This window comes from Oncorhynchus masou, chromosome 31 (assembly GCF_036934945.1).
Source record: "Oncorhynchus masou masou isolate Uvic2021 chromosome 31, UVic_Omas_1.1, whole genome shotgun sequence".
Lineage (NCBI taxonomy): Eukaryota > Metazoa > Chordata > Actinopteri > Salmoniformes > Salmonidae > Oncorhynchus > Oncorhynchus masou.
This window is the reverse complement of record NC_088242.1, coordinates 84,563,359-84,588,980: the sequence shown is the minus strand read 5'-3', so window position 1 is coordinate 84,588,980 and position 25,622 is coordinate 84,563,359. Positions and strand designations below refer to the sequence as shown.

General features: G+C 40.7%; 3 protein-coding genes across 11 annotated transcripts in view; 1 reads left to right on the top strand and 2 right to left on the bottom strand.

Moving 5' to 3' along the window:
* Window positions 1–14,637, bottom strand: part of xxylt1 (xyloside xylosyltransferase 1) — a 75,426-nt gene extending 60,789 nt beyond the window's left edge. The window contains exons 1-3 of the mRNA XM_064952322.1: window positions 14,295–14,637; window positions 12,738–13,417; window positions 5,387–5,534 (exon numbers count right to left, since the gene is read on the bottom strand). Coding sequence (XP_064808394.1) covers window positions 5,387–5,534; window positions 12,738–13,256 — 667 coding nt within the window. The 5' untranslated portion in view covers window positions 13,257–13,417; window positions 14,295–14,637. The remainder of the gene's footprint in view (window positions 1–5,386; window positions 5,535–12,737; window positions 13,418–14,294) is intronic.
* Window positions 14,638–14,722: 85 nt separating this feature from the next.
* Window positions 14,723–22,083, top strand: LOC135524615 (serine/arginine-rich splicing factor 11-like). 5 transcript variants are annotated; one of them, XM_064952316.1, is made up of 12 exons: window positions 14,723–15,414; window positions 16,304–16,437; window positions 18,283–18,392; window positions 18,530–18,616; window positions 18,759–18,808; window positions 19,083–19,213; window positions 19,423–19,504; window positions 19,674–19,787; window positions 19,892–19,981; window positions 20,650–20,739; window positions 20,849–21,011; window positions 21,190–22,083. In XM_064952316.1, exons 1-12 carry the CDS (start codon window positions 15,302–15,304, stop codon window positions 21,412–21,414), a joined length of 1,389 nt encoding a protein of 462 aa, XP_064808388.1. In that variant the 5' UTR covers window positions 14,723–15,301; the 3' UTR covers window positions 21,415–22,083. The 5 variants fall into 5 exon arrangements, with proteins under 5 accessions (XP_064808388.1, XP_064808391.1, XP_064808389.1 ...); XM_064952319.1 differs by lacking the exon at window positions 14,723–15,414 and adding an exon at window positions 17,922–18,041 and having other exon boundaries at window positions 16,317–17,456; XM_064952318.1 differs by lacking the exon at window positions 14,723–15,414 and adding an exon at window positions 16,658–18,041 and having other exon boundaries at window positions 16,348–16,437.
* A 74-nt stretch (window positions 22,084–22,157) lies between these two features.
* The window catches only part of LOC135524614 (ankyrin repeat domain-containing protein 13C), an 80,186-nt gene continuing 76,721 nt past the window's right edge, over window positions 22,158–25,622 (bottom strand). For all 5 annotated transcript variants that reach the window (XM_064952313.1, XM_064952315.1, XM_064952314.1 and 2 more), the window contains 4 exons: window positions 25,229–25,308; window positions 24,409–24,507; window positions 23,937–24,037; window positions 22,158–23,799 (listed from right to left, as the gene is read on the bottom strand). In XM_064952313.1, coding sequence (XP_064808385.1) covers window positions 23,669–23,799; window positions 23,937–24,037; window positions 24,409–24,507; window positions 25,229–25,308 — 411 coding nt within the window. In that variant the 3' untranslated portion in view covers window positions 22,158–23,668. The remainder of the gene's footprint in view (window positions 23,800–23,936; window positions 24,038–24,408; window positions 24,508–25,228; window positions 25,309–25,622) is intronic.

The window sequence follows — 25,622 nt, the reverse complement described above, 5'->3', positions numbered from 1 at the left end:
ACCTCACTGAGCTCGAGCTGTTTTGCAAGGAGGAATGGGAAAAAATTTCAGTCTCTCGATGTGCAAAACTGATAGAGACATACCCCAAGCGGCTTACAGCTGTAATCGCTGCAAAAGGCGGCGCTACAAAGTATTAACTTAAGGGGGCTGAATAATTTTGCACGCCCAATTTTTCAGTTTTTGATTTGTTAAAAAAGTTTGAAATATCCAATAAATGTCGTTCCACTTCATGATTGTGTCCCACTTGTTGTTGATTCTTCACAAAAAAATACAGTTTTATATCTTTATGTTTGAAGGCTGAAATGTGGCAAAAGGTCGCAAAGTTCAAGGGGGCCGAATACTTTCGCAAGGCACTGTAATGGAATTCATTGCCCATGACGATCAACCATTCTCTGTCATGGGTGATGTTGGTTTTCGCGACTGGTCGAGCACCGGTACACACTAATGTTACCAAGTGCATTATTTTTTAGATGTTATCCTACCGGAGTTACACTATGAAACGCCGTCTAGGTCTTTGCGTGTCAAAAAAGACGTTAAATAACACTATTTGACAATAACACTATTTGACGCGTTAAATAAGCTTTTAATTTGACATGTCAAAGAACACCATTCTATTATAGAATATTGTGTGTTCTGAATTTGCAAGTGCAAGCCAAGCGGCACCACTATTATCAGTAGCACTGTCAAAGCTGAACAAAAAAGTCTGCAAACAAGCAAACACCGGCCACGAACGATGTGTTTACAATACCGTGTTGGTAATAAATCATTATATGTTCGACCGCAACTTCTGGGGTAGCTAGCTAGCTTTAGCTTAGTATCTAGCTAGCACCAATACAACGAGCCTGAAAACAATGACCAGTAGAAACTGAAGTCATGTTCACTATTCTTAGCAATGACTTGTTGTTCGCCTATTGAAATTTAACTTCAGTTCATGAAAATAAATAGCTAGCCAGCTACTTAACCCTGTTGCTCAAAACGAACGCAATAAGCAGCTGGCTAGCTTCATCTGGCTAGTGAGGCTAGACTTGACTGGGTTATGTGTTATGAAGCTAGCTACAATAAGGATTAGGCACAATAGTGGAATTTGCGGTTTGCCTTCAAAATGAAAGTAACTCTTTGAAAGTGATGCAGAAGGTTACAATTGGTGAAATCATGCCATATTTAGACTAGATTAATGTTAAACAAGGTTGGAATGGGAAGCAATGAAATGAGGTATCAGTCTACTCCGTGACACCCACAGAACACAACTGTGAAGAGTTTATGCAAATAATAGCATTGTAGCTCTTATCGCGGGACTGTGACTGTGTGAAATCACATCTGCAGTCAGCCTATTGTGTGTATTGACATTCATATTGCACAGTACAGCTTTACCTAAGGTTTGGGGATCAATGAAATGAGTTATCAGTCTACTCAATACCTAATGTGTGTTTCCCAACATCCTTCTCAGAGTTATCAGACTCCAAAAGATCCACGCAATACTGTTTTTCCTCGGGAATAGTGTTCAATACACATAGGTTGACAGTAAATGTGGCTCAATTCACACAAGAGCTACAATGCTAATGTTCTCTGGGTGCCATTGAGTAGACGGATACCCCATGTCATTGATCCACAATCCATAGGTAAAGCTGTATGGTGAAATAAGTATGCCCCCAATGCAAGTCTAAAGTATAACACATCCAGTGTGATTTCAACAGATTTGTCAAATTAACAAATGGTCTTTTGTTGATTTTATATAACATTCCGAACTTGTTTAGCATGATCTATTCAATTATGGCATAATTCTACTATTTGTATCACTGTCAATGACATAGTTTTATTTTGAAGGCTAACTGCAAAGTTTAACAATAAACATCTTCGTGAAAAATAACATGGAAAAAACAAGCCAGTCTGGCGTGTCAATACACACGTAACACAAACAATCTTACACAAAGACATGATGGGGAACAAATGAATAAATACATATAGATTGATTGGGGAATGAAAACCAGGTGTGCAGGGAACAAGACAAAACAAATGGATACATGAAAAATGGAGCGGCGATGGCTAGAAAGACGGTGACCACCGAACACTGCCCAAACAAGGAGAGGAGCCGACTTCGGCGGGAATCGTGACAACCCCTTCACACCGATTCAGTACTGGTACCCTGTGTATATAGCCAAGTTATCGTTACTCATTGTGTATTTATTATTACATTTATTATTTTTCTATTTTCTTTCTTTCTGCATTGTTGACAAAGGGCCCGTAGTAAGTAAGCATTTCACTGTTAATCTAAACCTGCTGTTTACGAAGCATGTGACGAATAGCATTTGATTTGATTTAGGCTGTTGATGAGTCCCTCACTGTACATACTTGTGAGTCACTTTGGAGTTGAATGTTTGACAAGTGACAGTATTGTATGATGAAATTGTTGTGACCTGGAATGTCAAGGCTGCCATTTTCCCCCATTTGCATTGCCTCATGCTACCCGTAGTGTTCTGTATGGTTGGAGTAATGAACAGTTCGTATGGCTGGGGTAAGAGGGAGAAAGCCTAACACAAATAATCTATAGCCCCCACAGAGAGCTACATCTTATCCAAAACAGCTGGAACACTTTCATATAAATGATAAACATCAAAACGATAAATAAAATAACTGCACTTGACCCACTTTCCCTCACATCTCTGTTTGTGGCAATTCTAGCGATCACTCAACTGTGCAGAAAATATAAGGTCCACACACACAAAATCACATTCACAATCACACAAACTGCCTATATTCAAGTGAAGTGAAAACTCCAGCAGTCCCTCTGAAGATATAACAATTCCTCTGACGAAGGAAAAGCTACTTGGTGAATCTGAAGCGAGAATTGCAGAAAACATGGACAGAAAAAACATCTATTCTACCTCACGTTAGCCTTCAATTGCTATTTGAAAGGGCAAGCAGTAAATTGGCCGGGCAGATGTGAATGCTCAGAGTGACAACAGATCAGACAGAGGAACACAGCACATTCATTCTTAATCATTCCTCTCTCTCAAAACTCGTTTGATTCCTTTGAGTGTGTTTCATGCCTGCATGTTTTTCTACAGACCTCTGACTGAGCCTTGAGCGATGTGTTGTTGACCAGTCTAGTGTGAATGACAAAAAAGTATTGAGAAAAAAAAAAAGCTCCTCCACCAGTCCGTGAAGTCTGCAAATGTCAAGCTGCAATCTTCTCCCGGATGTTTCTTCTTATAGGAATTCAGGATTTCTTGGAATCCAAGGCTTGTGTTTCTGGTGCATTCACTAAAGGCAATTTTGGGTCATGTTTACACTGAAACTTTGCTTCCTACGACCTAAATGGACAACTGACTGACTGATCTTATGACATATGGTGAAAACATGTTTTCACTTTGTCATTATGGGGTACTGTGTGTAGATTTTGAATTCAGGCTGTAACACAACAAAATGTGGAATAAGTCAAGGGGTATAAATACAAGAGAGTGAGTGAATGTGTGTGAAATTGAATGAGAGAATGTATGAGTGTATTTGAGCATGTGAGAGATAAAGAGAGTGAGAGTATTTGCAAAACACTCCTCAGTCTCTCATCCGAGAGCCCATCTGTGCCCACTCACTAATCAAGTCATGACTCACTGAGGGTTAAACCCTCTACTACAAGATTCATGTGCTGAGATCTACGAACTTGCATGCGCTGGGTGGAGTCAGATGTTTTAAAACAACATTCACCTTTTGGTAGCATGATACCTCACCGGTCCAGACTCCCAAATAGAAACATTCAAAAGGGGGCGACAGAGGTTTTCTTGTTGTCTTCTCATTTGTGGTGAAAGCAAAATAAGTGTCCCTCTAACTGTCTTCCCTTGCTAGCAAGTTGGATAAACACTGCACGGTAGCTAGCCTTTTCGCTTTGGACATCTCCATGTGAAATAATACAATTTATAATTAAATAATATTCTTACAGTATATTTGCCAGTGTAACCTATAATATTATCCCAATTTGATTTGATAACAAATTCTTATTGTCAATGACGGCCTAGGAACCGTGGGTTAACTGCCTTGTTCAGGGGCAGAACGACAGATTTTTATCTTGTCAGCTTAGGGATTCGATCTTGCAACATTTTGGTTACTAGTCCAACGCTACCTGCTGCCCCAGAAGCACACAGCATCTGATTTTACGTTTCAAAATAGCCTAGAATAATGTTATCACTTCTAAACTTATTTTTGGGGGGGATTCTAATCAGGCTACAATGTTTGGTTTATTGATTGAACAGTCGCTGAGATTATATTTGGTTATCAATGCAAAATAGGTTGTTTATTTAATGCAAAGCTAAACCAAAACATCAATCTTGAAAATAAAGTGATTTTGAAGTTGATTTTCTTCCCACATTGCCATTTGAAATAATCTGTTTCATAATTAAATATGAATATATTTCCCAGTGTAACCTACCATGTTATTCCCCTTTGATATGCTGCTTCAGTATTCACTCCCATATCAGCAAAGAATAGTCAGGGAGGAAAAGCACATATCTCGCAGCTGTTTTTACCAATAGCCTGGAATCACTAGTTATTGCTTCTAAATAAAAATCAACTTTTGTGGAGACTATAATAAGGATCCAATTTTTGGGGGTTTGTTGTTTGAACAGACGCTGAGATTATATTTGTTTAAAAAATGCAAATTAGGCTACTTTGATGCATAGCCTACAGATCAGATCAAGAAACCAAGCGAGCTGTACTGCCTACACGGCTGCACAAGGAATTATACAGCGCGTTACAATTTTCATGTGGCACAGCAGTATGTTGAATATCAGAGCGCACTACAAGGAGCTACGACATTGCAACACTGCGCTCCGAATCATTCGTCTACGTCGGGTATAAATCGGCCTTTAGAGAGAGGCTGAGGAAATAAACCATTGTGCACACAGACAAAGAGAGAGAGACAGACAGCTAGCTATCTCTACTCTACACAGCCTTCTGGGATTCTGACTCCATTAGGGCAGATTAGCCTGGTCCCAAGATCGGTTTGTGCTTTTGCCTACTCCATTGTCAATCCAAACCATTTTGCATGAGAATTCCATAAGGAGTTGGCAAGAGAACAGAAACAGACTGGCACCCAGGCTAGCTAGATTAGTCATCCACCAAGCACAGAACTTCAGATTGAGCTGGTCACCTTGGGATAGACTTCGGGGTACTTTCTGTGAGTCATCCAAAGTCAAAATAGTAGTAAACATCTGATACAGACCTCGGGAGCAAAGCACACCCAACTAATATAGTGAGTGACACTTAACTTCATAGTTTTAAACGGTAATGATATCTTCTTCTGATGGTATCAACTGTGCAGTGGAACATACAGTAAATACCTATGAAAACGTGAAACATCATTCAGATTTGGCTTTGTAAATAAAGTAACTCTTACCTGCGGGCATGATGTGGTGCATGGCCACTGACAGGAAGAAGATGGCGTCACTATAGTAGGCCCCGGAGCCAGCGCTGAAGTGCTTCTGCATGGCCTCCACGATGGGGAAGAGCTTCTGGCTCAGGACCCCCACGTCATGGAACACCACCTTCACCACAAACAAGGGCAGTCATATGAGAAACATGTCATTCAGACATTCAAGTAATTCAGAATTGATACTGGCAATTGTACAAGACACATGCCCATGACATTTATAACCTTTTTGTTCTTATTGCAAAGGGGATGTGCATAAGGGTTCCTCACGATCAAACACCCTCCCCTCTCCAGGAGCCCCACCTCCCTGACTCTCCTCAGCAGGTCACGCTCCAAGCTACCCCAGGGGCCCTAATCCCATGGTGCAGTGCAGGGATTTGGCTGAGAAGCAGAATCGGGCCACATTCCCCAGTCAGATCATGTGGATCTCCCTCCAGATTAGAAGAAGAGGATTTTACATATATTTATTTCTGCAGAAACAAATATGATCAAAATTGTTCCAGATCATATGTCTTGGTTAAATGCTACTGTATTAAAAGTGTGTGTGTGTGTGGGGGGGGGGATTAACGGGATTAGGCGATAAGGGAGACATATTTAATCAGATCTGTGTGCTTGGGATGTGCAGACATCATTTAATGTTCCATAACCGATTAAGGTAAGCCTCCCCTACCATACATCTGGTAATAAAAACAGCCCTGGAGATGGTATTGTGGAACAGCACCTAGACCTAGCTTTGGAAAAAGGGAACTCTTACGTAAGCCCATTTTCCAGTACATAAGTGTTATGTAAGCTACCCACTAGCCACAGTGCAATTAAAGATCTTCATCACATTAACATTGGATTCAATCAATTCAAAATTCTTAACCCAACAAATGGTGATATTGCCTTTCTCAAATGACATACAGCTAAGAGCGCCTGAGCACAGAAAATGCGGGAATGACAGCAGAAAATTAAACATTGATGATGTTTATTTATAGATTTTGCTTGTATATTTAATAGATTAAGTTATTTTTTAAGAGCTATGGATGAATAATTGAGATAGTAAACAAGACAGGGCAGAGCTCCTACCAACAACCCACATGTACTAAATAATACAGGAAAAGTGTCGGAGATTCCTCAGTTGTACTCTTATTACAATTATATTCCTCAGTTGCACTGTGCCAACGTCCTACTTACATTGTATTTTGACATCATCGAGCACTACATAAAGAAAAAGGATGGCAAAAGAAAGCATTAGAAAAAAAAACAAACTTGCCTACTGTATCATAACAGGGCCTTTTCTGGATCAAAATGGTGCTTAGGTGGTGGGTGTGGCCAATGGTGCGCTCTCTGACCGAAAACTTTAGAAAATGTGCCGTTTTAAAACTAATTTCGTGCTACACCATCGGAGTGACTACAACATATACAGTTGATGTCGGAGGTTTACATACACCTTAGCCAAATACATTTAAACTCAGTTTTTCACAATTTAAATCAGAGAAAACTTCACTGTCTTAGGTCAGTTAGGATCACCAGTTGATAGAATGATTGATTTCAGCTTTTATTTATTTCATCACATTACATACACTCAATTAGTATTTGGTAGCATTGCCTTTAAATTGTTTAACTTGGGTCAAAGATTTTGGGTAGCATTCAACAAGTTTCCCATAATACTTTGGGTGAATTTTGGCCCATTCCTCCTGACAGAGCTGGTGTAACTGAGTCAGGTTTGTAGGCCTCCTTGCACGCACACGCTTTTTCAGTTCTGCCCACAATTTTTCTATTGGATTGAAGATAGGGCTTTGTGATAGCCATTCCAATACCTTGACTTTGTGGTCCTTAAGCCATTTGCCACAACTTTGGAAGTATGCTTGGGGTCATTGTCCATTTGGAAGACCCATTTGCGACCAAGCTTTATCTTCCTGACTGATGTCTTGAGATGTTGCGTCAATATATCCACATAATTTTCCTCCTCATGATGCCATCTATTTTGTGAAGTGCACCAGTCCCTCCTGCAGCAAAGCACTCCCACAACATGATGCTGCAACCCCCGTGCTTCACAGTTGGGAAGATGTTCTTCGGCTTGCAAGCCTCACCCTTTTTCCTCCAAACACAATGGTCATTATGTCCAAAGAGTTCTATTTTTGTGTCATCAGACCAGAGGACATTTCTCCAAAAAGTACAATCTTTGTCCCATGTTTAATTGCAAACCATAGTCTGGCTTTTTAATGGCGGTTTTGGAGCAGTGACTACTTCCTTGACGAGCGGCCATTCAGGTTATGTTGATATAGGACTCGTTTTACTGTGGATATAGATACTTTTGTACCGTTCCCTCCGGCATCTTCACAAGGTCCTTTGCTGGTGTTCTGGGATTGATATGCACTTCTCGCACCAAAGTATGTTAATCTCTAGGAGACGGAATGCGTCTCCTTCCTAAGCGGTATGACGGCAGCGAGGTCCCATGGTGGTTATACGTCTGGGACCTGTTGGATCGGAGTGTGAGGGCCAGGGCCAGGGCCAGGGGCAAGAACGTGCAAATCTGGTGCCGTCCATGAGGAGATGCATTGCAGTACTTAATGCAGCTGGTGGCCACACCAGCTACTGACTGTTACTTTTGATTTTGACCCCCCTTTGTTCAAGGACACATTATTCAATTTCTGTTAGTCACATGTCTGTGGAACTTGTTCAGTTTGTCTCAGTTGAATATTGTTATGTTCATATGTTCATACAAGTAATTACACATGTTAAGTTTGCTGAAAATAAACACAGTTGACAGTGAGATGATGTTTATTGTTTTGTTTAGTTAGGGTAGCCATTTGATTAACTGCTCAGCAGTCTTATGGCTAGGGGATAGAATCTGTTCAAGAGCCTTTTGATCCCAAAATCGGCAATCCGGTACCATTTGCCGCATGGTAGCAGAGATTGTGACTGTGACTGGAACGAATTGCAAAAATCGCTGAAGTTGGAGACTTTTATCTCCCTCACCAACTTTAAACATCTGCTATCTGAGCAGCTAACCAAGCGCTGCAGCTGTACATAGTCCATCGGTAAATAGCCCACACAATTGACCTACCTCATCCCCATACTGTTTTTATTTATTTACTTTTCTGCTCTTTTGCACACCAGTATCTCTACCTGCACATGTTCATCTGATCATTTACCGCTCCAATTTTGGTTGTCCAGCTGCACTGGTTTGAGAAGGGAAGCCCACATTGAGCAAAGCTTCCTCTCAGCTTTTCCTGGCTTGCTGACTCCAGTCCACTGAAGAGGGACTAGGGTCACGGACAGTCACCCCTCTACGTCATGGGAGCCTGCAGTAAACCAACCACGGTCATCGTGGAAAGTCCCATGTCCTGTCCCATGCTTGTACCCATTGACTAACAAATCATAAAGACACAAATCTGTCCAGAACCCATGGGACTAGGACTGGGAAAAACAAAAACACTTTCCTTCAGAGCACATGGACTGCTCTAGTGTCAACAAGGCCACACAAGCATATACACGTATGCAAGCACACACACGCTTGTTACAGTGTGTAACTCATACATACATGCATGCATGCATGTCTATGTAAAATCAGCAAAAAAAAGAAACATCCTCTCACTGTCAACTGCGTTTATTTTCAGCAAACTTAACATGTGTAAATATTTGTATGAACATAAGATTCAACAACTGAGACAAAATGAACAAGTTCCCCAGACATGTGACTAACAGAAACTGATTAATGTGTCCCAATCAAAAGTGTGGACACCAGCTGCATTAATAAGTACTGCAGTGCATCTCCTCTTCATGGACTGCACCAGATTTGCCAGTTCTTGCTGTGAGATGTTACCTGGGCATCTTTCTTTTGGTGTTTTTCAGAGGCAATAGAAAGGCCTCTTTATTGTCCTAAATTTTCATAACTGTGACCTTAATTGCCTACCATCTGTAAAGCTGTTAGTGTCTTAACAACCGTTCCACAGGTGCTTGTTCATTAATTGTTTGTTTAATTGAACAAGCCCAGGAAACAGTTTTTAAACCCTTTACAATGAAGATCTGTTAAGTTATTTTGATTTTTACAAATTATCTTTGAAAGACAGGGTCCTGAAAATGGGACATTGGACTAGAATAGTAAGAGTTGTTTGTTTCGTTCACAGGGGTCTCAGACAGTTGTCACTAAACAGTCAGGGAGTCACGAAAGGGTTTCCTAGTTACTATAAAAACTATGAAATAACACATATGGTATCATGTAGTAAACCAGAAAAAAAGTCTGGTGATTGTGGAGGCCAGGTCATCTGATGCAATACTCCATCTCTCTCCTTGGTCAAATAGCCCTTACACAGCCTGGAGTTGTGTTTTGGGTCATTGTGCTGTTGAAAAACAAATGAGTGGGACTAAGCGCAAACCAGATGGGATGGCACGTATCGCTGCAGAATGCTGTGGTAACCATGCTGGTTAAGTGTGCCTTGAATTCTAAATAAATCACTGACAGTGTCACCAGAAAAGCACACCCACACACCTCCTCCTCCATGCTTCAGCGTGGGAACCACACATACGGAGATCATCTGTTTACCTACTCTGTGTCTCACAAAGACATGGCAGTTGGAACCAAAAATCTCAAAAAGACTCCAGATCGAAGGACAAATTTCTAAAGGTCTAATGTCCATTGCTCGTGTTTCTTGGCCAACGCAAGTCTCTTCTTTTTATTATTTGTGTCCTTTACTTGTGGTTTCTTTGCAGCAGGCCTTGTCTTTGCTTATTTGAGCTGTTCTTGCCATAATATGGACTTGGTCTTTTACCAGATAGGGTTATCTTATGTATACCACCCACACCTTGTCACAAAACAACTGATTGGCTCAAACTCATTAAGGAAAGAAATTCCTCAAATTAACTTTTAACAAGGCAAACCTGTTAATTGAAATGCATTCCAGGCGACTACCTCATGAAGCTGATTGAGAGAATGCCAAAAGTGTGCAAAGCTGTCATCAAGGCAATGGGTGGCTACTTTGAAGAATCTCAAATATATTTTAATTTGTTTACACTTTTTTGGTTACTACATGATTCCATGTGTTATTTCAAAGTTGATGTCTTCACTATTATTCTACAATGCAGAAAATAGTAAACAAAGAAAACCCCTGGAATGAGTAGATGTGTCAAGTTGACTCGTACTAATAAATAAATAAATAAATAAATAAATGAATATACACACACCACTTTCTATATTCAATTTCAAAAGGAAAATGTACATCCTGTAATTATTCTGCTGTATGCACACATACATACTTGTACATGTTCATTGCATGCAACTTTCATTCAAAAGAGAAACAGATGACAGAGCCATTCCTATATTACTGCACCTTCATTCTCACCACGCTTAAAGACCATGCATGGACTGTATGTGCATGGACTAAGTATTCAGCCCCCTTGACCTTTTCCACATTTTATTACTTTACAGCCTTATTCCAAAATGGATGAAAACATTTTTTCCCTCATCTACACACAATACCCCATGAAGACAAAGCAAAAACAGGATTAGAAATGTTACCAAATCTATAAAAAATGTAAAACATGAATAGCTTATTTACATAAGTATGAGACACGAAATTGAGTTCAGGTGCATCCTGTTTCCATTGATGATCATTGAGATGTTTCTACAACTTGGAGTCCACCTGTGGTAAATTCAATTGATTGGACATGATTTGGAAAGGCACACAATTGTTTATATAAGGTCCCACAGTTGACAGTACATGTCAGAGTAAAAAGCAAGCCATGAGGTTGAAGGAATTGTCCGTAGAGCTCCGAGACAGGATTGTGGCAAGGCACCGAAAAAAGTCTGCAGAACTGAAGTTCCCCAAGAACACAGTGGCCTCCATTCTTATATGGAAGTTTGGAACTACCAAGGACATTGAGACTTGTTTCCGAAGCCACTCCTGTGTCGTCTTGGCTGTGTGCTTAGGGTTGTTGTCCTGTTGGAAGGTGAAACTACACCCCAGTCTGAGGTCCTGAGCAGTTTTTCATCAAGGATCTCTCTGTACTTTGCTCTGTTAATCTTTGTCGATCCTGAGTAGTCTTCCAGTCCCTGCCGCTGAAAGACATCCCAACAGCATGCTGCCACTACCATGCTTCACCGTAGGGATGGTACCAGGTTTCCTTCAGGCGTGATGCTTGGCATTCAGACCAAAAAGTTCAATCTTGGTTTCATCAGACCAGAGAATCTTGTTTTTCATGGTCTGTCTTTAGGTGCCTTTTGGCAATCTTTAAGTGGGCTGTCATGTGCATTTTACTGAGGAGTGGCTTCCATCTGGCCATTACCATAAAGGCCTGATTTGGCGGAGTGCTGCAGAGATTGTGCTTCTGGAAGGTTCTCCCATCTCCAGAGGAACTCTGGAGCTCTGTCAAAGTGACCATCGGGTTTGTCACCTCCCTGACCAAGACCCTTCTCTCCCGATTGTGCAGTTTGGCTGGGCGGCCAGCTCTAGGAAGAGTCTTGGTGGTTCCAAACTTCTTCTATTTTAAGAATAATGGCGGCCATTGTTCTTGGACCTTCAACGCTGCAGAAATGTTTTGGTACCCTTCCCCAGGAGTGCCTTGACACAATTCTGTCTCTGAGCTCTACATACAATTCCTTTGACCTCATGGCTTGGTTTTTGCTCTGACATGCACTGTCAACTGTGGGAACTTTTTATATAGATGGGTGAGTGCCTTTCCAAATCATGTATAATCAATTGAATTTAGCACTGGTGGACTCCAATCAAGTTGTAAATAAGGTATGTTTCTTTTTTTATACATTTGCAAACATTTCTAAAACTTTTCACTTTGTCAGTGTTATTGTGTGTAGACTGAGGAATTAATCCATTTTAAAATAAGGCTGTAATGTAAGAGTGGAAAAAGTCAAGGTGTTTGAATACTTTCAGAATGCACTGTATAGTATACACAGACGGAGATACAAACTACTTTCGGTCTGAGGGGTTGGGTTAAAAGCAGAAGTCTAATTTCGGTTGGACCTTGTGTGCAATTTACCAATAAAGTGATCTCTTTTCTCTCTCTCTGTATTAGGTACAGCTTAATCCTTCCAGTGGCTGAGGGTAAAAAAGAAAGCAGAGGGGGATTTCTAAACTAAGATGTTTTGGAAAGGCAACACTGCCCCCCTGCGTTAAACTATTCACAGTACATTTGTGCAATTACCTGTCAGTACGCTCCTCCAAACAAAGCCTGTGTTTGCCAGGTGAGGGATTAAGCCTAATTTTTAAAGGTTCAAATGCTAGACTCCACATTTTAGGACTAACATTCCATTTAACACAAGCACACATACTGACTGAGTGGTAATCCTGGCAAGATGCATGGCTCCAAACAGACTTACCTCATACTGAAAAGTTCCGACGAGGAGCAGCTCCGGGAGCATCCTCTCGCCCAGCTCTCGGCTGGCCTTATCGCTCACAAAATGAAGGACAAGCACCTCTTTGTCCAGGAAGAGGCTGTATTTCGCCATGGATAACATGGCCACCCGGAACTTCTCCTGCAGGCTTCGGCTCTTGTCCACCTTCGTGAACATCATGAGGGCATGGTAGTACTGGCTGACCTCATGCCCACTGTCTGCCCTCCTAGCCCTGACTTCACCCTCTCCATCCCTCTCCAACTCTCCTCCCTCAGGGTGCACCAGCCTGGTGTCCAAAGAAAGGTCTGCGTCATTCCGGTTGGTGTTGTGGCTGGCCTGGGTCTGCTTGATGCGCTTGGTGGTGCTGGAGAAATCATGCCTCTCTGAGCCAAAGAAATAGAAGGCTACAACGGCCAGCGCAGCCGTGAGGAGGAGGACAAACTGATAAGACCTGAAGGTGCTGACTCTACCCATAGTGTTGACTAGAACCCTCAGGATACCCATGCTGTGACTCCCACAGATGAATGCAGAAGTGCTGTTATTGTCTCAGCTTGAAGAATATTGGGATGAACCCTGAGTTTAACATGCTGGATCCTTATTGTGCAGTGTTGGTTTGAGAATCATTAGTCTTGTCCACACCCTGACAAGGTTGAGAAGTCCTTTTCCTATAAAAGGAATGAATTACTAAGGTCAGTCTACCTTAATTGAAATGTACAAAGTGTTCATTATTATCACATGAAAGAAATGTGGCGTAGCTAATGCAAAATAAATGCATCCAGAATAAAGTAGCTGAGTCATGTTCTTAAAATAATTAAAACAGCAATTCTTGCAACAGACCGTGTAAAGACCTAAGCTGAGTTTGAAAAGATTGTTTGCATGAAATCGCTAATGTCTTCCAATGCTTGCATTCGGCGACCATGTTATTCAGCATGCAATGACCTAGCCCAAGATGTACTCTTAAGAAGCCTAACGTTACCATTACCCCTGAAGCTCCAAGGACCTTACATTTTATTTCCAGCAGTAGATTGCCTCTGGCAGACAAAACAGCCAAATACTCAATTTAAACGTGAATCATTTCTCAAATACGATACGGTTCAAGAAAAAAATCCCTTTACTTTCATATCACATCAAAAATAATTTCACATGTTAAATACACACTATAGATTGTTTTCACCGGCTTCACCACAATTGGAGCCGACAGTATTTTACAGTGACAACACATTTCAGAGCATGCGAGATAGCTACTTAGAACAAATGGTACCTCTTGTCTGTCATCTGAACACGGGCTGTAACATGGAGATATAGTCATGTAGGAACTCTAACCATATACAAAAGGTAGCAATAACGTTTTTTCTAAATTGTTTCTTACTGATATGAAATACGGTCATTATGCTTCCAAAATCGTACCGCAAGCGATGTGTATTAATGTTCAGACCGAGCTAAAAAACATTAATCCTTCCTCCAATGACTTGTTTGTAATGTGACGGAGTGTGGCCATGCAACAGTAAAGAACAAGGAAACAGTACACATGCATTAACTCACCATGTTGGTGTTGGAGAACTCTCGATACAGAGAAAGTTGTGACAGCTGAGTTGGAGCAGGCAGACTTGTACCAAGGACAGTACAGTCAAAGATGTGCACAACTTAACCTCATTGTTCTGTGGTACAGTATTATCAAGCTAGCTAACACTATCTCTGTTAAAGATGCACATTTTGGAAGCAACAGGTTTGTACAGACAAAATACATGTCACGAACACCGTGAGGACCGCAAATTATTCCCCTGATGACTATATTGCTTGTCAACTTGAAATAGAAAAAAACATTTGCATAAAATTGGTATTCAGACTATAGATAAGATGTTTTGTAACAAGCTTGTCACACTAATCTAAATGCCACTTCCGGTGATGACGTTTAAATCACTCCCCTATATTGAGGCCGCGTTCATAACAACTGGCGTCTCGAGAATCTCCGACGTCAGTGAGTCCTAGTTTAGTGGGAAGTCGGAAAATCGAGCTCCAACTAGGAAAAAATAGTTTTGAACGGTTATCCAACTCGAAATTCCAAGTCAGGAATTCGGGTGCTCTTTTTAGAGCTCCGATTTGCCGACCTAAATATCACTGCCTTCCAGTTGTTTTGAACGCAGCATCAGTTCATTGCTTCTTCCGCCGACTGTTTTACGAAACCTGACAAAACGCACAAAGTGATATTTAAGTAGCTACTATAAGTGAAACAGTATACAAGAACAGTTCATGGTAAATTGGGGAACAATTTAATTTGAAAAACAGAATTTGCCATACCACCAGGACGTCAGCACTGCCACGCCTATCATACGGAGGGCGGGTAGGCCATATCATATGACTGAATCAAGAAGACCTAGCTACAAAATATTCTAGCTAATGGCGGTGGGAATTCAATTGTCTAGCAGCTAGCTAGGTTGTTTGTTTGACAGCACAATTCTAATTTAAGTTCTTTTGATGCCAATTTAGTTTAGTTCTTTACATTTAGCTTGACTTTTGTGAGTTTCAAATTGACAAACGAGTCGTGGAAAATGACGAACGTTATTCAAGTGACAAATGTGTCTCCGAGCACCACCTCCGAACAGATGAGAACTCTCTTCGGATTTCTGGGAAATATTGAAGAGCTTAAGTTATTTCCACCCGAGTGAGTATTCTGAATATGAAACAATGTAGTTAACTGACTAGCGACATAGTTAGCTACATTTTATATATATATATATTTTAAATGGTCATAGTGCTGTTTGGGGCCTGTGCGGCCATAATATACCTTAACTAGCATAGCACACTTGCGCCAATGATACATATGAGCCTAGCTCGCGCCTTACGTTACTTGTCTACGCTCGCAATTTAGCTAGCTAACGTTAGCTAGTTAACGATGGATGATGGTTAACTAGTTAATTTTGTAGTAAATGCTGTTGCATCAATTTTAATGGAGATGCTATATACGAACTCTTGCCCACACTACCTATATGGAACATTGGCTAGCTAGTAAACTAGCTAAATTATACCAACCACCGAAAAACAAAGCAGGCCTGCAGTGCAGTCAATGGTAGTTGATCCATATCATTAGAATACTTAATTAATTGTTATAATATTAATCTGTTTATTTCGTAATTTAATATAATCTCCTGAGTTGACCAAACAAACTAGAAGCAGAAGCTGTTTTGAATCTTTGAATTACCCTCGCCATGCTATGAAATAACCGGGCAGGGTAGTAGGAGCTAGCCTAATTGATGTGTTCTGTGCTTTGCTGTTTTTCACCTGTCGAATTACACCTGGCTGCACTGCAGTTAAGGTAGGAGTTGGGAGACTTCTTGATCATCCCTCTGAAGCTCTCGTGGCAAAGAAAAGACTGCAAGAGATGTTATTTCATCTCTTCCCAATTGCAGCATACAAGATGCTTCGTTAGAAAAGTGATTAGTGAGCATTTGTTTTCACGAATACGCCGTACTAACCATTGTTAGAACCTTGTTTCTGTTACCTTATGTCGAGAATCTTTATTTCTTGCACAACAAATTTGTATTTTCTTCCAGTGAATCTCCCTTGCCTGTGACTTCACGTGTCTGTTTTGTAAAGTTCCTTGAGACTGAGTCGGTTGGAGTGTCACAGCATCTGACCAACACTGTCTTCGTGGACAGAGCCCTGATTGTTGTCCCATTTGCAGAAGGTTGGTGATCTTTGTCCTATTTCTGTTTTCCAACATACAAATGAACTAACAAAGCTTAACCAAACCCGATGCTACATCCAAAACCATACACTATTTGGATTGTTGCAAAAATTTGGAAATATACTAGGGGTAAAAGGGGAATATGTGTAATCTTGCTGTACTAGCATATTTTTATTTTTTTAAACTTCTCTCTCTGTCATTTGTGTTGTGGTTTTCATAGTGGACAAGGCATTTGCAGAATCCCTTCCATGCTGACTGAAAAGGGTCCTCTACAACCATCAGGATATTAGACAAATAAATGGCCACTCGGCTCACGAGTCCCTTCCCACTGTTCTGCTGTAAAGATTAACTCTCTTTCTCTATGTCCAAGGCATTCTTTTTCATTATAAGGGTAACCACTCAATGAATCATAGCAATAGCAGGGCCCGAGGGCTCGCCCTGTCCCCGCATATCAACAATCTCAAATCTGGACACTTAAGATATTTAAAGTTTGATGAAGGTCACAATTAGTAGTGGGTTTGCATCTAATCAGCTAAAGGAAGCATGCAAATGTAAATTAACTAATTGCAGCTATGCATGCCAGAGTAGATTTGTATAGTTCTAGGTCTACATCATTTTAGTTAATTCTAGCTATAGTCCTGGAAGATTCTGAACACCATTTTGGTCCTGATTATGAAGATTCACATGCTTATGTTTTTATTTTTTACCATAACCCATCCAACTTGAATAGCTGTGTTTCAGTCCTTTTATGTGTATCTCCATTCCCACATATACTGCAGGTAAAATAACTCTGGTTGTTGTTGCAGTGAAATGCTTTATAATGATCCTCTCCACTTGACTCTGAAAGGGTTCAGTAAGACAAACATTTAACGGTGGTTTTTCTTTTTGTTGTTGTGTTTTACAGTTCTTTTTCCTGGTTCAGCCAGCCCTATATACCAGGCCCTGCTGAAAATGCCACCCAACAGTTTTGTCTTCTGCAGCTTATCCTGTTTCTCAAGTGTCCTTTCTGTCATTTCTCTGTAAATATGAAAAGTTGTTTGATTTGAAATTAGCTTAATTTCAGATTGCACACCCATGGATCATCTCATAAGATTTTCCTTTTTTATTTAACTATTGTATAATATTTTCCTTCAGCATTGGGCACCATTGTATTCGGCCTTTTGCTGGAATTTTCCGTTATTTATAAGAGCCTACTCTGTACTTGTTTTTTTTCCTTGTCAGCATTTCTGTACCTTGCAAGTTAAGTTAAACTTTACAACACTGTACCTGGTGAATACAGTAGCCAGTCAAGTGTTGTAGGCTCTTTGGAAGAAAGAAGCCATCAGCAAAAGCTCAGAAAACAGAATTTGGTTGAGCATTTTTTTTAAATTTTATTTAATGTAATGGTAAGTGTTTAAGGCAAAAGTAATTAACTGTTCCCTGCTGTTGACGCCAAAATCATGAACTTTGTTTTGTGTATCTTGATGTTTTTGTGTGCTTTGTAGCGAAGCAGCCGACGCGTATCGCTTGTTCATAAAACATCTAATGAAACTTGAGAGCACATCCCACTGGACAACCGGCTGTGCTTGCTTACGTTTGGTTCATGACTTAAAAAACAAGTACAGGTGATACAATCTTGGCAGTGTTGACCACAGTGTGTATTGTGACTTTGTTCTCTTAGTAGTATTCTGAAATCATACTAAACAAGTCAGCGACCAACATTTTCAGACATCACAAAATAGAATGTATATCTTGCTACATATCTATTGTAGTAAGAGTAGTTAGCCTGAGGTGGTCTGTCTGTGGCTCTGTTTGAGTGTGGTGTATGTTTGTGGAGACCTGTACTGATTCTGTGTTTTTCTCCAGGAGTGATTCCTGATGAGTCTAAAGCTCTGTCACTGCTGGCACCAGCGAATGCTGTGGCGGGATGCATGCCTGGAGGGGGCCTTCTCCCCACTCCAAATCATTTGGCGTCTGTAAGTGTTTTGCAGGGACTGTATCTTTTGGTGCTGTATTGAGACCTATTAACTGTAACTATGTAAGGGTCCATTTTCTTCACAGCAAAGAAGTAGCTGAAAAGACGATTTGTCTAATGTATCCCTTGTTCTGGCAGATGGGAGGTGTGCCCCTTTCAGCTCTTGGAAATCCAAACATGGATCCCATGGTTGCCATGGGCATGTCTGGCAACATGAACCCTCAGGTTGGACATGGCTACTTTCTACACTACTCTTTGTACTTTTAAAACAGCTCTAGGTTATAACAACAGCATAACACCTTTTCTGATAACCTATTGGTGGAATGATCACATTTAAATAGCTATGCATTTGTGTTCTTTATTTTAGGCCCTCTCTGCTGACTTTCTGAAGCTTATGCAATCCATGGATCCTACTAAGTAAGTATCACTCCCAATTCTAACCAGTCTAAAGAATATTATTCAAACAGTTATTGAATATGTGGTAGTCAACTGTATTATTTCTGTGTGACTAACTGGGTTTTATGTGGTCCTGTATGGCTCTGTTGGTAGAGAATGGCGCTTGCGCAATCAGGGTTGTGGGATCGATTTCCGGGGCCAGCCATATGTAAAAATGTGTGCATGTATGACTAAGTCGCTTTGGATAAAAGTGTCTGCTAAATGGCACTTATTGTTATTATTTTGACCATTGCAGGATGAATCCAATGGCTGCTGGTATGATGGTTAATCATGGTATGAAGAATGACTCCAACAAGGAGATTGAGGCTGCCATGAAGAGGGTCAGAGAGGCCCAGTCTCTCATCTCTGCAGCTATTGAGCCTGGAAGTGAGTTCTCACTAATTTAGACCACTTTTTTATATTTGCAGTATTACCCTTGTATTTTGACTGACTCATTCCTATCCTCTATTGTGCTCTTCCTTGCATCTGCAAGCATTGTCGTTGTAAGGGTAATGTTTGTTTTCAGATTTGTGTTACATTGGAGTTTCCTGAACATTCATTATTTTTGTTTGTATAACGGGTAAATGTCATTGCAGATAAGAAAGACGACAAGCGCAAGCATTCCCGCTCCAGCTCTCGGTCAAGGCGGAGGAGGTCCAGGTCTCGCTCTCGTCACAGGTGTGCCACTGATGAAACTAACATTCAGCAATTTTGGGAATGTGCTGAATGTTAGCCCCACTTTACCTGTATATTCATGAGTTGATATTGGTAAACTTGAGTTGAGGGCATAGATTAGTTGGGACAGCTCTGATTTGTGTTTTTGTTTTACGGTCTGTTCTGATTGCAGGCGATCGAAGAGCAGGTCTCGACGGAGGTCGCACTCGAGGAGCTGGAGGCGGTCGAAGAGCCCCCGCAGAAGGAAGTCCCACTCCAGAGAGAGGGGCAGACGCAGCAAATCCAGGTGTGTCCATCTAGTGTTTTATTCACAGTGGAGGTCAGGAAAATGCATAATGTGCCTGTATCAGGATTCCTTCAAATCATTGTTTGCCTTTGTTTTTCCTGTAGGGATAAGAAGAAAGAGGAGAAATCTAAGAAGCGCTCCAAGACGCCGCCTAAGAGCTACAGCAGTACCAGGAGGTCTCGAAGCATCAGTCGGTGAGTGGTTTAAATACAGGAGGAGTCTGCTGGTATGATGGTTAAGCAATGGTCCCGTGTGGCTCAGTTGGTAGAGCATGGCGCTTGCAATGCCAGGGTTGTGGGTTTGATTCCCGCAGTGGGGAAAGTATGAAAATGTATGGTCTCACTACTGTACGTCACTCTGGATAGAGTGGCTGATAAAAAATATATATATTAGCTTGACCTAAATGCATTGATCCTGCTTGATATTCTAGACCTTTTCAGGAATCCAAAGACAACCAGTGGAATATAGGATTAAAGTTACTGTCCAGTGACAAACTCACTTTTAAAAGTAAATTCTGTTAACTCAAACCCAAATAATGTTGTTGACTTGTGTTTGTGGCCAAAGCATGAATTGGAGAGGGAAAAATGCACCTTAAAAAACCAAACACCTCAGACATGCATTTCAAACAGATGGTTGAAAAAAAAAAAAAGAAGCTTGCTATTTCCTCAGAGGACATCGCCCTCCTGAGGAGGATGACCTGGCCATCAGTGGTCTACTCGCATAAATATTTTTAATGTCCTGTATACGCCCACACCATTCTAACACCAAGCTGTTTTTTAACATGCTTAAATAAATAAAAATTTAAATGTTAACTTATATTGTAATTAATTGGTTTCCTTCATCTCTATCTGGTCTTCAACAGGAGACGTAGAAGAAGCCGCAGTGCCTCTCGGTCACCAAAGAAGTCCAGGTCCCCAAAGAGGAAACTGTCCAGGTCCCCTTCCCCTAGAAGGTGAGTGTGATACATGAGATGGTCCTCCAGAACCACACTGGACTCTACAATGCAGTGATCTGTAGGTGTACCTGTTTGTTTAAATACAATGGTTCTTGTCCCCCCACAGGCACAAGAAGGACAAAAAGAAGGACAAAGAACGAGAGAAGGACAGGGATCGCGAGAGGAAAGAGGTCAGAGGCCGAGACGAAAGAGAACGATCCACCAGCAAGAAGAGCAAAGACCAGGAGAAGGACCACGACCGTAAATCTGACAGCGAGAAAGATGTCAAGGTGTGCAACCACTGACTTTCCCTCATTAACACATCTCATTCTAACATCAGTTAAATGTCTATCGAAATAGGTTTTTAGCCAGGACTAGCTTTAAACTGTGTCTAGGGAAAACAGACCCTGAATGTTGTCATGTCCTAACTGACCTGTTTAATTTTCCATTCATTCTTTTGTTGCTCAGAGCTCTTTGCTCTTGCAGGTGACCAGGGATTATGATGAGGAGGAGCAGGGCTATGACAGTGGAAAAGAGGTAGAGGAAGAAGAGCAGACAAGCATCCCTGATTTGGTGTCATCCCCTAAGCCCCGGGAGGAGTCTGAAAAGAAGCCTGCAGAGGAGAGCAGCAAGAAGTCCAAACAGAATGGAGATGACCACCATGATGAGGATGACATGGAGATGAGTGACTGAGTGCACCCAGAGAGACCCAGCCAGATGACATCATGGATCACTCAAAACCTTAAATTAATAATTGCAGGTGTCTGCTGTTTTGTAGTCTTATTGGAGTTGCATTTTAGAGACCTGTTAGGGAAATCTTGTTCTGTTTGGAATGCCAGTTTATTTTTGTAGTGGACATTACCAGTGAGCATGTGTAGGAATTTGGCTCAAATGAGTACCTTTTTTGTAAAAGATGACAGTTTAAAAAATGTCACATTGCTGTACTAACTTTTTTTTAAGTTGAAGGGCCTGTTGAATGTGAGCAATTTTGAAAGCGTTTTCTATTTTGGTCCTCAAAGATTTTACTCATCTTGAATGTAGAGAACTGTTTTCTCCTAAAATGACTCACTGAAATGGTGTATTTAAATTTACAGGACAGGGTTTAGTCCCCAGCTTACTCACTGTTAATCTTATTTAGCCTGGTACCATTCTGTTTTTGGTGCAGTGCAGCTTTCTATTCTTTGTTGGAATCCTGATAAATTGACTCCTGTAAGTGTTTAATACTGTTGTGTCCAGTCATACCCTCCCACTCTTGTGACAATATACTGTAGAGCAAAATGAGTGTTTGTGGATTATGATTAACACCCTGTACTGTCTGCAACATGTTTTACAAAGGATCTAATAAAACTTGGTCAACATGGCTATGGTTGTGTGGTGGGATATGTTCAATAACCTGCACCAGTTTTGAAATGCATGCTCAACAAATGGTACACAAGTTCATTGAGACTTTTTATTTGAGTACTTTTTCATATGAAAATAGTGTGGCAGGCTTTTACAAGGTCTTGCTGTACAGCTGACATGAAAATGCATGTGTACATTAGGGCGTGGCTGCTAAAGCCAGGGTCAGAAGTAAAAACATTCACAAGTGAAGAAAGCACACTTCCATTTGCAGCACTAACCAGTGGTATGTGGAAGCTTGATAAACACTGGCTGTCAATAGGCCACTGATCAATGTAAATAGAAAATTAGAGTACAAAGCATTCTGCCATGTCTACTGGTGCTGAATTGAACACCCTCCAGCTCAGCGAACCCTGTTGCACCCAGCAGAACCACATGAGCACCACTTCAGTGAAGTCCTATTTCATTCCTGAAGGCATCGTTGAGCTTGTTTGACCTTTTCCTCAACTAAGGAGCAACATACTTGACAAACTGTTCTTGAAACAAATGAACACTCCTGAAATCCTAACTGCAACTCTGCCAAATAGTCCAGTCCTTGGACACTGCAAAACTCAAGGATGTAAGATCTCACCGTGCTTTGTACACTTGGCTCACACATAGGTATGTAAGGGAAGATATCAACTAAGACTTGACTTAGTTTTGTCTTTGTCAGACCTAATAATTGGAGAGACCTTACCAGCCCAATATTCTATGTACAAAAATATCCATTGCCACCACGATACAAACCAATGACCTCATGGGAGAAATAACATCAACTAACCTTTGCATAAAACTGAAACTTCCTGTCATAGAAGACCTCTACTCCCATATTAACAAAAATAAATAAAAAATACAATCATAAAAGAGGTATTTACACCTTGCGCAGGGAAAGGCCTGGTTTTTCATTCCTGTAAAAAGTTCATTTACATTGTACTTCATTTCGTATTAAATCTACAGAACTTGTAATCTCAAAAATGTACACCTGGTTAATTTTCTTTAACTGAAGTGTACAGTCTGTTACATAGATTAGGTAGATTATGAAAACAAGGCTTGTAATAACTTAATGCCACACTTGCTGCCAGTCAAGTAGAATAAGACAACTCCGCTCTAGTATAATTCAAATTCCTAGCATTTCTATCATTGCTTCCAGGTGGATGTGTTTCAGATGATGTACCAAAGGGTTGAGTATCGACTGGTGCAGTAGGTCCGCCATCTCTGCTGCTCAGCCCAGTACAGACTGTAGTACAGCCCAGTACAGACTGGCTGTAGTGCATCTAAACAGTGCCCAAAGTTCAATGACGCTACTCCAAACAAAGCTCTGGATAGTAGCTACTTGTTGTTTACAGTGGAACAGTATTTATTATTCTCCACATATGTCCCATACAGTGAATTCAGTGCTTTACTACAGGTCAGTTAAGCATAATCCCTTTATAAACATTACATGCACAACATATTTTCACTTCCATTTAAAATCTCACACATTCAATTTATTTTTGTTCTCCTACGACAATTTGATGAAATATCAATGCCTTTTCATAGGTGACCACTTTCCAGTGTCCAGCCAAAGGGGTTAAAGGTCAGGGAAGCGGCTGGAGTCCTCTTTGTACTCATTGGGGATGGTGAAGATGGACTGCTCAAACTCGTCGTAGCGGAACTCTTGAAAAGTCACCGTGGCCGTAATGGTTGGAAAGACAGGGATATCTGTGTGGGGAAAGGACAAAGGGAAACATGTTATAACATCATCAGGAAATAATCAGTCCGTCAGTTTACATCCAACTGGATCTCTTTTACTGTACAATACGTTTACCACCGACAAAGCAGTATACCATAGTACTTACCCAGCTTGACAGGGAAACCAGGAGGGAGTTTCATTTGAACAAACTCTCTGAGTTTATTAAAGTGCTTGAAGGGTGCTATCACCTCCAGAACGTTTAATAACCTGAAAATAAAAAAGGTATTTCATTCTCACTCAATGAAGAATAGATTTCATGCATCACTTCATGCCAGAGAGTACTGCAGGCTACATTCACTGGCACATTCAATTAGTGATGGGGATAATAATAATGAGAGAACGAGGTCTCTGCACACTACAAAAAAAGGAGGCTATCAGGCAGTTTGTGTCAATCAACCTATTTAGCCCAGAATAAGCACAAACTAGGTTCACTTCATTCAAGCTTAACCTCAGATATCAATACTTCGTGAACATTTTTTATGAAATGTTATTAAAATTAGTAAATTATCCCATTTGTCAACTACTGCTGTCTGGCTAGATTTAAAGGTCGTCTGGGGGAGATCGAAGAGAAGACTTACGATTCAATGCCCAGCGGGAAGTCTTGACTCATGGCTACGGTCGCTTTGAAATTTTTCTTGCTCTCCTTGCATACCAGCTCTCTTCCTAGATGAGGCGCTCTGAAGGAGAAAAAGAGAGAATGTCTGTCAGAAAATTAGGTGAAAATGAGGTAAATACTTTCGAAAGAAAAGAAAGGAAGAAAGTCTTACTGTGGTCCTGAAAGTGAAATGACTGAAGGGAGTGTATAGAAGCTCTGCACTTCAGTGACATCTAGAAAAATGTCACAATTTAAAAATAAAAATAATTTGAAGGGGGAAGCAGTAGCCGTTTGCTACTGAAACGGTCAACACTAGCGCCTATACCCTCAAAGTCAAACTCCGCCCATTTCTACAATTTATCTTCTTAAAATATTATTTGAAGTCTAAACCTAACCTTAACCACAATGCTAACCTTATGCCTAACACTAACCTTAAATTAAGACCACACATTATTTATTTATTTTTTCCAATTTTGACTTTGGCTGTGGAAGCTCGTGGAAACTAATGAAACCACATCAAGCCATTGTAACAAGACAGCTGAACTTGACAGCTCAAGGGTCAGGTTTCTCCAACAGAAAGTAGAACAGCTCTCCACAGCTTTAACTGATGAAGTAAGAGGATTGGCTTGAAATAGAACTATCCTCCCACCCTCCCTGTCGCAACTGTGCATAAGTGAGCCATCTGTCTGTCCTTAATTTAACCCTGTATATAGACAGACATGACACTAACAATGAGTCAGAGTGCGCGTGAAAGAGAACTTGTGAAGTGTGGTGAGAAGTGAAAAAGTAATTGTCATACATACTTTCCGTTCTCTGCGTTGATATATTCCTCCCAGGAGATAGTGTTGGGTGAAGGTGCAGTTAGTGACTGTCGCCTCACAGGCTAAAGAGATGGAAACCCAAATGATTGGCAATAATAGACAGCTGGCAACACAAAGCTACACAGAACAAAGTCAAACAAAAAGTCCTAGATAACATACAGACTACAAAGAACACAAACAAAAACACGATCAGCCAAAACAAACTGTCCACTAAAAGTTCAAAAATAAACAATTATTATTTATGCTTTTCTCAAAAACAGTTAATTTTTTCCTAAATTGTTTGTAAGATTTGACCTGTATCCACCTGAAGTAAATGAGATGTAGGATGCTGAGGACGGGAGTGACGATCGTTGAGGGCGGACAATATCTTTGCTTA